An 11,206-nucleotide genomic window follows, 5' to 3' on the forward strand; every position below is an offset into this window, starting at 1 on the left:
AATAGTTTTTAAACTATTGCGAGTGTAATTCAAACTTCTTGCCTACTCGGCTCTGGCCAATCGATACTTCGGTTCTATCGATAGCACCGATAGCTCCATTGTTATTATCTATCGAGGAATTGGCAGGGCGAAATGAATATTTTACCCAAAAAACGGTGAGTTTTGCATTTAAATCATGTTTTCATCCTCTAAATCGCGGTTTATTTCATAGCTGGCATGTGCGCACCAAGGATAACATTGCCCGCGTGCGCCGGGATCAGGCGGCTGCGGCAGCGGAGGAGAAAATCCGCCAGGACAAATTGGAATTTGCGGTTGGTATTGCTAGACGATCTAGAAAATCCTATATTAATGCGTGTATTTTGTATGTAGGAGAGCGAGGCACGAATTAACTTCCTGCGCCGCCAGTCGGGTCTGCCGGAGAAGGTTTCCCGTCCCAAGGAATCCGCAGAGAAGCCTGAATCCAGCAGTGAACCCACCAGGGGAGTGGATCTCTTTGCAGACTACAAGAGTGCCGTGAAGACCACCAACAAGGACCTGGAGAAGGAGCAGAAGGAGGAGCAGGAGAAGTACGAGAAGCAGATCGGCTACCTCACCTACTTGGGCCAGGACACCAATGAAGCTCTCAAGGTGCGCAGCTGGTACGAGGTGGCGCCCAAAAGGCCAGAAGTGGGGGATCCCGCCGCTACAGAGGCATATCTCAAGCAAAAGCTAGCCCACGATCCGTTGACCCTCATCAATGCCCTGCTGCCGCCGGAGAAGAAGGATCCCAAAAGCGCCACCAAAAGAAAAAGGGAGAGGACACCCACTCCCCCGCCAGAAGCGTCAATCTCCCACAAGCCCAAGAAAAGCAAGAAGGACAAGAAGCAGGGCAAGCACAAGAAACACAAGGGGCACAAGAGCAAAAAGGATTCCAAGGAAACGCTTCTGGCCGCCGAACGGCAAAAGCGAGAAAAGCTGGAGAGGCTGAGGAGGGAACGCCTGCGACGGGAAACAGCGGAGCGCCAGCGCTCGGAGGCTCTGTTTGCTCCCAAGGAGCCCGCTGTGGGCGCCAGTGCCGCCTCCACGCCAGCTCCCACACCCAGGATTGTCCAAAAGTACAACAGCCAGTTTAATCCGGAGATAGCGAAGCAAAATATGCTGTAGTTTGCGACATAAGTAGGGAATTTTAATGGAATTTTAAATTATAAAAGCGGTTAAGTTGTAAATAAAAACAGTAATAGATTTTACTTGGCTAAGAAAAAATTAGAAAAATGTTGACCAATCGGAGATGTTTTTAGAATATTTACTAATCTAATGGATACTTAACATAAATTTAAAGGAAACGGACAAATTAAATACCATTGGCCAGATGAGAGCCTATAATATGCGCGCACTAACGCTCGTGGCTTTAAAATCAAATTAATCACTTCATTACGAGATATCCCCGGGCGGAAATAGTTTGGCTGTTGTCATAATTTAAATTTAGATAGAGCGATAAATCCGGTTTAAAGATAACGGCCTCTCGATGGCCGAAAAAGACCAGTGCTGCACAGCGTCTAAAGTAGGCCACTTATTCACTGTTTTTACCAACAATTAAAAAAGATACGAATACGATTTAATTAAAAAGAGATAAGTTATCTGCAAGAGCTGCGATTTCACATTGGGCTTTAGCATTATACCCCCGAAGCCTTGAAAATTCAAATTGTAACGGCCGTTACACAAACGCGCCAAGTGTTGGCTAACGTCTCGGTTTGCGGCACATGTGAAATTCACTTTTTGGCTCGGCGTCTTCGTTTCTTTTTCTTTGTTTTAAATTGCCTGCGGCTTAAAGACTCTCTGATTTGAACTAACTTTTGTGTGCTGAAAACAACAGAGCCGAGCCAAATGGAGGATAATACGGAGAACGACGATGGAAAGCGCGGTGAGTGGATATTTCGAAGCGGGCGCTGGTGAGAAATGAGAAAGCAACGGGACAAGAAGGCCGGTGCTCCCAAGTCGGCCATTTTCCGGAGCCCCGTTTTCCCAAGCTGCTCACTTTTTTCCGAGGCTCCTAGCATAGCTCACAAGTATTAAGTGATTTCCTTTTTGCTTTCCCTTAACCAAAATGGTAGTGACGCGGGCTCGCACACGCCGCTTGTCCGTTTTGGATACGGACAGCCGTCCCAGTACTCCCCAGTTGGATACGGCCGCAGAGCGCGGTAAGTTTTCCATCCACATTCCTGTTCCCTTTCCCCTGCTAAGACTCTCCTTCCGCAGGTACCGCCTCGCCACGTGCCACACGCCGCACTCGCTTGAACTCGTCCACCTTGGATGTGCGCACTCCGACGAGGACCCGACGCGCCTCCTTGGCCCGCGGCGAGACTCCCGAGCCCATTACGCCCTCCTCCGTGAAGCGGACGGCTCGCACGCCGGCCAAGAACACCAGATCGGTGCGCCAACAGCTCACGCTCACCGAGGAGCCGGAGGAGGTGGAGGTCAAGCCCAGTCCCAGTGCCAGTCCCGTGCCAAAAGGTGCCAAACTGGAGCGGAAGCCAAGTGCCAGCCCAAGTCCCGTGGCCAGACGCCCGGCCACGCCCACACAGAACAGCGATGAGAAGCGCGTGACTCGCTCCATGTCCCAAACACCGCCAATGGTCACTCGCTCCTCCAGCAACACGCCACAAGAAGTGGAGCCTGCCAAGTCGAAGATCCTCACCAGAAACACGCCCAAGGTGGCAGTCAGGGTGGAGAAACTGCCCATGGATAAGGCTTCGGCGAAGAAGGCGGAGGTGGCCAAGCAATTGATTCTGCCGGAGAAGGTAAAGGAAAAGGAATCCGCTGAGGAGTCGAAAAAATCTGAGGTTCCCGAGAAAACAGACGTTAGTCCTGCCAAGGATAAACAATCCTTCTTGAAGACATTTAATACGCTTGCCCAAATCGAGGCTTCAAGCAAAGCTTTTAGCGCAGATTCTTCGGAAACCGAAAATTCCAAGAAGGTTGAAGAGGAAAAAGTCGGAACTCCGCAGAAAGTTCTGCCTGTTGAGTTTCCTAAAGATGTCAAGAAAATCGAAACTCCACAAAAGGTTGAGCCTATTGAGTCTCATGAAGTAGTAGAGTCTAAAAATGTAGAGATAGAAATTCCGCAAAAGATAACATCTGTGGATTCTCCTGCTAGGATTGCAAAGAAAATCGAAACTCCTCAAAAGGTTGAACCTGTTGAGTCTCCTACAGTAGTAGATGAACCCAAGTCTATCGATGCAGCCCCCAAAAATGTAAAAATAGAAACTCCGCAAAAGATAACTTCTGTAGAGGCAAAGAAAATCGACACTCCTCAAAAGGTTGAACCCATTGAGGTACCCAAAACTGAGAAGGAAGCTGAAACTACAATGGAAAAGAAACCCGAAACTCTGCAGAAGGTTGCGTCTATTGACTTGATAGACACAAGCTCCGAAAAAGACGAGTCCATGGAGGATCAAGAGTTTTTGGACGCAGAAGAATCGCACATTGAGACTGAACCAATGATGGAAAAAGAGGAACGGGAGATAATCAATCTAGACAACGATGAGCTCGAAGTTTCACTGGAGACTCCCAAGGCGGATGAAAAAGCCAGCGACGAAGTAGAAGCCATGGAAGTAGATGAGCCAGACAGAGTAGATATAACAGAGGTCATTCGTCTACCGAACCTAACTCCCGGCATCAGATCTCGTTTTGTGGGCTCCCCTGCGGGCGAGCAAAAGAAATCGGTGGGCTTCAACAACGACACCGATGATTTGGAGGTCGAAAAGACACGCTTTCCAAAGACTCCCGGACGTGAGAAGGTGCCAGTTTACCGCACATTAACTCCCAAGCCGGAGACTCCCTTAAAACCAGCCCTTCAAAAGGGTCGAAATAGTTCCACGCCCATATTGAAGGACAGCAAGGCGGAAATGCAGCCAGCTCCGCCCCAAATTGATGCCATTAAGTCATTCGATGAGCTGGAATCAAAGAATGCCAAGGATGAGGCGGTGCAGGCGGCCAAAAAGTCTGACAACAAAATCCTGGCTCGCCTAGAAAGCTCCGACGAAGTGGAGGATAAAGAAGACGAGGAGGAGAACGAGGAAGAGGAACCACATCCCGAATTTGTGAACCTGGAAGCCGAAGATGCTGGGGAGGATTACGAGTCTGGGGACTCGTTGGACAGTTCGATGCGCCGCGAGATGGAGGAGAATGAAATTCCACATGACGGGGAGTCGGTTGGAAGTAAGGACACTGAGGAGTCGACCCCAGAAGAATCTGAGGGCGACGACTCGTTTATTGTCTCGGACAACGATGTCGATGAGGAGGAGGAGGTGGGCCAACTTTGCTACTTTTCCGACGAGGACGAAATCGAAGAGGTTTCTACTGAAAAACCCGAGAAGTCCAGCAGCAAGCGTCGTCGCATTATGGTCCCAAGTTCCAGTGATAGTGAGCATCTTGAAGAAACACACGAGGAGGGGTCAAACAAGAGCAAATCGGAGAAGCCAAAGAACCAGAGCAACTGCTCCTCCGATGCCAGCAAACTGAGCGAGGCGGCCCAACTGATGAATGCCAGCGAGGAGAAGTCCTTGGTCTCGGAAACCGAGCTCGAGAGATCCCGCCAAGTGGCGCTCAACGAACTGAACAAGTCGGAGAGATTCAACAAGACAGAGACGCGCCTGGACGTCACCGTCATGGAGGTGGACTCCTCGGATCACGACGACGACGTCGTGGAGGAGTCGCAGAAGCCCAGGGCCAGAAGCGTGTACGAGGTCGAGGATTCCGATGAAGTGGAGGAGCTCTTGGATTCCGATGGCGACTCTGCTATTCCAAAACCAACCTCATTCCAGGCCCAAAAATCCCTCAAATCGGCCGACGAAGAGGCACTTCTCGCCGAATTGGCCTCTAGTGATCTGCGCCACCTGTCCACCATGTTCAATCCGCTCCAGAAGTCCCGTCGCCAGTCCTTGTACGTGGCCAGTGCCGAGCTGCCGGCGAAGGAACCAAAGCTGCGACGCCGCAGTGATCGTGCCAACCTGGCCAGCGACTTCTGCCCCTCGCAATCCTTTGTGGAGATGGTGGCCGAAAAGAAGAGACAGAAGAACAAGCGCAAACGGCTGTCGAAGAGCTTGTCGGGCGCTCCCGAGGATCTGGAGGAAATGGAGATCCGACACGAGCGCAAGCGCCTAAAGAGTTCGCATGGTGACTCCACGGAGTCATTGGAGGAGCAGGACCACGAGTCGGCCGCTGTTGTCGAGGAACTTGCAAGCGAGGTGGAAAATTCGGAGGGAGAAGTTCCAGATCAAATCATTGCCAATTCCTCTTCTCCAAAAACTCGTGTGGAGGAATCTCCCGAAAAGGCAGAAGGCCTTAAAGAAAAGTCCTCGGAGCAGCCCTCAACTTCCCACGACCCGCCTCCAGCCGAAGAGGTGACAAAAGCGCTTGAAATTACTAAGGCGGCTGAGAAATTGCCGGTCAAGAAGGAAAAAAATGCTGAATTTTACCTAGCCTACTGTCAGGACCTCCTGGAGGCAGCCAACCAGGCCAAGTTGAAGGAGAAGAAGGAGGTGGGTTGCTTAAAGTTCGAAAATGTATTTTCCACTAATGTAAAAATATATATATTTTTCCTTAGCAACTGGCCACGGGAGCCAAGCAGAAGAAGCCAAAGCGACTGGCTGCTCAAGCGGCTCCCAAACCCTTGGTCACCACTAGCTCCAAACCGGAAGCAGCGAAGGCGAAGCCATCTGAGCAGCCACCGCCGCTCAAGAAGGATATCAAGCGCCTGCAGGCAGCACGCCAGGCTGTGAACCATGCCATGAACTTCCTCGCTCCAACAAAAGCCACAGATGGAGAGGTAAGTAAACTAGTAAACTTTCCTGGCCAAACTAGACCTATAATACCAACCCTTTATCCTTTAGCCCCGCACACTCTCACGCAAGCTGTCGCCACAGCCGCCAGTGGCGGAAAAAAAGGCGGCCAAGCAGACGAAGAAGCAGGCGAAGAAACAAAAGACGCCGGAGATATCGCCGGTAAAGAGTTCCGATGAGGAGAACCACGGCCATGGGGTCAATCGCATCCGCACAAATGCCGGCTACGTGACGGTGGTCAATGAGCGCGTCCAGAAGATCCCCAAGATCGAGCTGATCAAGACCAGTTCGGGTCTGGTGCGCGTGGAGCCCTGCACGCCCAAGCAGAAGTACTTCCGCGAGCTGCCGCCCACACCGAAGCTGCACGGTTTCCGCGAGGAGCCAGGACCCTCGGGGATGTCCAGGAAGCGATCCAAGCAAGAACACAATCCCGCCAAGCAGTCGGCGCTGCGCTTCAAGGAGCAAATCTTTGCTCGCAAGTCTTAGGATATTACAGGATAATAGAGGTCGAATCTAGTATTAGCGGTTGGAAATGTCAAGTGTACCCGATGCATACTTCAGTTTTTTGTTTATTTTCTTTACTTTTTTCCCCCAAATTGAATTTGATGTACCTATTATTTGTTCTTTTAAATATTTGTTATGAATTCATTTTCATCTTGCCACTTATTACACTTTTAGCTCCAGTGCACATCACAATTATCACATGCATACCTCTGAAATAAATTTTTGTTTGTTGAATATTAAACTATTTGTTGTCGGAAACATTAAAGAAATACGCAGCATTTGCTCGCACAGTGGTTGATCCAATCAATTTCATAAAGCGCTGAAAAGTTTTTTTTTAAATAATAATTGGCTGTATATTAGATGGTAAAATGATTAATTCTAATTAATTGTCCACACTTATTGAGCTTTCAATTTGTTGCATTCCAACTATTTCAGCATGTATGAAACGGACACAAATGTTTATTAATGTATTTATAACGAAAAATAAAGAACACAACTGCTTACTTGTTTGGCGAAACAAAATAACATTTTTAAACATAATTTGTTCTAGTCTGAACAGTTGATCAAACATGTTTACGGTCTCGAAAAAATGGTTTTTAATATCACAAATGGAACTAATTTAAAATGGCACATGGCACATGGCACATGGAACATGGAACATGGAACATGGCTCATGGCACATGGAACATGGCACGTGGCACATGGAACATGGAACATGGAACATGGAACATGGAACATGGAACATTGCACACGGCACATGGAACATGGCACATGAAACATGGAACATGGAACATGGCACATGGAACATGGCACATGGCACATGGAACATGGAACATGGAACATGGCACATGGAACATGGCACATGGAACATGGCACATGGCACATGGAACATGGAACATGGCACATGGCACATGGCACATGGAACATGGCACATGGCACATGGAACATGGCACATGGCACATGGAACATGGCACATGGAACATGGCACATGGAACATGGAACATGGCACATGGCACATGGCACATGGAACATGGAACATGGAACATGGAACATGGCACATGGAACATGGAACATGGAACATGGCACATGGAACATGGAACATGGAACATGGAACATGGAACATGGAACATGGAACATGGAACATGGAACATGGAACATGGAACATGGAACATGGAACATGGAACATGGAACATGGAACATGGAACATGGCACATGGAACATGGCACATGGCACATGGAACATGGAACATGGCACATGGAACATGGAACATGGAACATGGCACATGGAACATGGCACATGGAACATGGAACATGGCACATGGCACATGGAACATGGAACATGGAACATGGCACATGGAACATGGAACATGGAACATGGAACATGGCACATGGCACATGGCACATGGAACATGGAACATGGCACATGGAACATGGCACATGGAACATGGAACATGGCACATGGCACATGGCACATGGAACATGGAACATGGAACATGGAACATGGCACATGGCACATGGAACATGGAACATGGCACATGGAACATGGAACATGGCACATGGAACATGGCACATGGCACATGGAACATGGAACATGGAACATGGCACATGGAACATGGAACATGGAACATGGAACATGGAACATGGAACATGGAACATGGAACATGGAACATGGAACATGGAACATGGAACATGGAACATGGCACATGGAACATGGCACATGGCACATGGAACATGGCACATGGAACATGGAACATGGAACATGGAACATGGAACATGGAACATGGAACATGGAACATGGAACATGGAACATGGAACATGGCACATGGCACATGGAACATGGAACATGGCACATGGAACATGGAACATGGCACATGGCACATGGCACATGGAACATGGAACATGGAACATGGCACATGGAACATGGAACATGGCACATGGAACATGGAACATGGCACATGGAACATGGCACATGGAACATGGAACATGGAACATGGCACATGGAACATGGCACATGGAACATGGAACATGGAACATGGAACATGGCACATGGCACATGGAACATGGAACATGGCACATGGAACATGGAACATGGCACATGGAACATGGAACTAGGCACATGGAACATGGAACATGGAACATGGCACATGGAACATGGCACATGGAACATGGCACATGGCACATGGAACATGGAACATGGAACATGGAACATGGAACATGGAACATGGAACATGGCACATGGAACATGGAACATGGCACATGGAACATGGAACATGGAACATGGAACATGGAACATGGAACATGGCACATGGAACATGGAACATGGCACATGGCACATGGAACATGGAACATGGAACATGGAACTAGGCACATGGAACATGGAACATGGAACATGGCACATGGAACATGGCACATGGAACATGGCACATGGCACATGGAACATGGAACATGGAACATGGAACATGGAACATGGAACATGGAACATGGCACATGGAACATGGAACATGGAACATGGAACATGGCACATGGAACATGGAACATGGCACATGGAACATGGCACATGGAACATGGAACATGGAACATGGAACATGGCACATGGAACATGGCACATGGAACATGGCACATGGCACATGGAACATGGAACATGGAACATGGCACATGGAACATGGAACATGGAACATGGAACATGGAACATGGAACATGGAACATGGAACATGGAACATGGAACATGGAACATGGCACATGGAACATGGAACATGGAACATGGAACATGGAACATGGAACATGGCACATGGAACATGGAACATGGCACATGGCACATGGAACATGGAACATGGAACATGGAACATGGCACATGGAACATGGAACATGGAACATGGCACATGGAACATGGCACATGGAACATGGCACATGGCACATGGAACATGGAACATGGAACATGGCACATGGAACATGGAACATGGAACATGGCACATGGAACATGGAACATGGAACATGGAACATGGAACATGGCACCTGGAACATGGAACATGGAACATGGAACATGGAACATGGAACATGGCACATGGAACATGGAACATGGAACATGGAACATGGCACATGGCACATGGAACATGGAACATGGAACATGGAACATGAAACATGGCACATGGAACATGGAACATGGAACATGGAACATGGAACATGGCACATGGAACATGGAACATGGCACATGGAACATGGAACATGGCACATGGCACATGGCACATGGAACATGGAACATGGAACATGGAACATGGAACATGGAACATGGCACATGGAACATGGAACATGGAACATGGCACATGGAACATGGAACATGGCACATGGCACATGGAACATGGCACATGGAACATGGCACATGGAACATGGCACATGGAACATGGAACATGGAACATGGAACATGGAACATGGAACATGGAACATGGAACATGGAACATGGAACATGGCACCTGGAACATGGAACATGGAACATGGAACATGGAACATGGAACATGGCACATGGCACATGGAACATGGAACATGGAACATGGAACATGGAACATGGAACATGGCACATGGAACATGGAACATGGAACATGGAACATGGAACATGGCACATGGAACATGGAACATGGAACATGGAACATGGCACATGGAACATGGAACATGGAACATGGAACATGGCACATGGCACATGGAACATGGAACATGGAACATGGAACATGGAACATGGCACATGGCACATGGAACATGGAACATGGAACATGGAACATGGAACATGGAACATGGAACATGGCACATGGAACATGGAACATGGCACATGGAACATGGAACATGGAACATGGCACATGGCACATGGCACATGGAACATGGAACATGGCACATGGAACATGGAACATGGCACATGGAACATGGCACATGGAACATGGAACATGGAACATGGAACATGGCACATGGAACATGGAACATGGAACATGGAACATGGAACATGGAACATGGCACATGGAACATGGAACATGGAACATGGAACATGGAACATGGCACATGGAACATGGAACATGGAACATGGAACATGGCACATGGCACATGGAACATGGAACATGGCACATGGAACATGGAACATGGAACATGGAACATGGAACATGGCACATGGAACATGGAACATGGAACATGGAACATGGCACATGGAACATGGAACATGGAACATGGAACATGGAACATGGCACATGGAACATGGAACATGGAACATGGAACATGGAACATGGAACATGGAACATGGAACATGGAACATGGAACATGGCACATGGCACATGGCACATGGCACATGGCACATGGCACATGGCACATGTATTGTATTCCTATACATTTTGTAGTAAATTTTCGAACCTTTGTCGAACATTCGAGAAAATTTTCTCTTCTTCTATCCACAGGGTTCCTATGGAAAAAAAATCAGAACATTCTACTTTGCGTCGCATGTTAATGATTCGCCCAGTCTAAGCCAGGGATCGCACGTAAGAATTACTTTTTTAAAAAAATTAACAAATAAGTCTTATTTTTCAATTTTTATTATAAAAATCAACAAATATTTGTCAACTTTTATAATAAAAATTGAATTGAAATAACTCTTGAACTGTGGGGTACATTGGTTTAAAATTTATATATGTATAATCTACGCTTTAATACCTTTCTGTTGATATGCCATATGTCCCCAAAATATTTTTGATGATGTAAAAAATATTATTATTATAAAAAATATGTTGGGGACATATGGCATATCAACAGAAAGGTTTTAAAGCGTAGATTATACATATAGTGACATATCCATAGTTCCACATAACTTTATGCACATGTCCATACGCCCACGCACTTACACACACATACACCATC

General features: G+C 47.6%; 2 protein-coding genes across 2 annotated transcripts; both read left to right on the top strand.

Annotated features, from left to right (window-relative positions):
* The first annotated feature begins 15 nt into the window (after positions 1-15).
* LOC108066624 (leukocyte receptor cluster member 1 homolog) lies at positions 16-1,222 on the top strand. The gene is made up of 3 exons (XM_017155223.3): positions 16-155; positions 212-311; positions 370-1,222. Exons 1-3 carry the CDS (start codon positions 133-135, stop codon positions 1,141-1,143), a joined length of 897 nt encoding a protein of 298 aa, XP_017010712.2. The 5' UTR covers positions 16-132; the 3' UTR covers positions 1,144-1,222.
* A 517-nt stretch (positions 1,223-1,739) lies between these two features.
* Positions 1,740-6,467, top strand: LOC108066647 (protein slender lobes). Its single transcript, XM_017155264.3, has 5 exons — positions 1,740-1,900; positions 2,091-2,177; positions 2,236-5,519; positions 5,585-5,806; positions 5,871-6,467. Exons 1-5 carry the CDS (start codon positions 1,864-1,866, stop codon positions 6,303-6,305), a joined length of 4,065 nt encoding a protein of 1,354 aa, XP_017010753.2. The 5' UTR covers positions 1,740-1,863; the 3' UTR covers positions 6,306-6,467.
* The last annotated feature ends 4,739 nt before the right edge of the window (positions 6,468-11,206 follow it).

The sequence above is a fragment of the Drosophila takahashii genome, chromosome 3R (assembly GCF_030179915.1).
Source record: "Drosophila takahashii strain IR98-3 E-12201 chromosome 3R, DtakHiC1v2, whole genome shotgun sequence".
Taxonomy (NCBI): Eukaryota; Metazoa; Arthropoda; class Insecta; order Diptera; family Drosophilidae; genus Drosophila; species Drosophila takahashii.

Coding starts and splice junctions, on each gene's coding strand:
- LOC108066647 (XM_017155264.3), top strand. CDS start 1,864: ATGGAGGATAATACGGAGAACGACGATGGAAAGCGCG. Junction 1,901..2,090: donor GAACGACGATGGAAAGCGCG/GTGAGTGGATAT, acceptor CCAAAATGGTAG/TGACGCGGGCTCGCACACGC. Junction 5,807..5,870: donor CAAAAGCCACAGATGGAGAG/GTAAGTAAACTA, acceptor TTTATCCTTTAG/CCCCGCACACTCTCACGCAA.
- LOC108066624 (XM_017155223.3), top strand. CDS start 133: ATGAATATTTTACCCAAAAAACG. Junction 156..211: donor AATATTTTACCCAAAAAACG/GTGAGTTTTGCA, acceptor TTTATTTCATAG/CTGGCATGTGCGCACCAAGG. Junction 312..369: donor AGGACAAATTGGAATTTGCG/GTTGGTATTGCT, acceptor TTTTGTATGTAG/GAGAGCGAGGCACGAATTAA.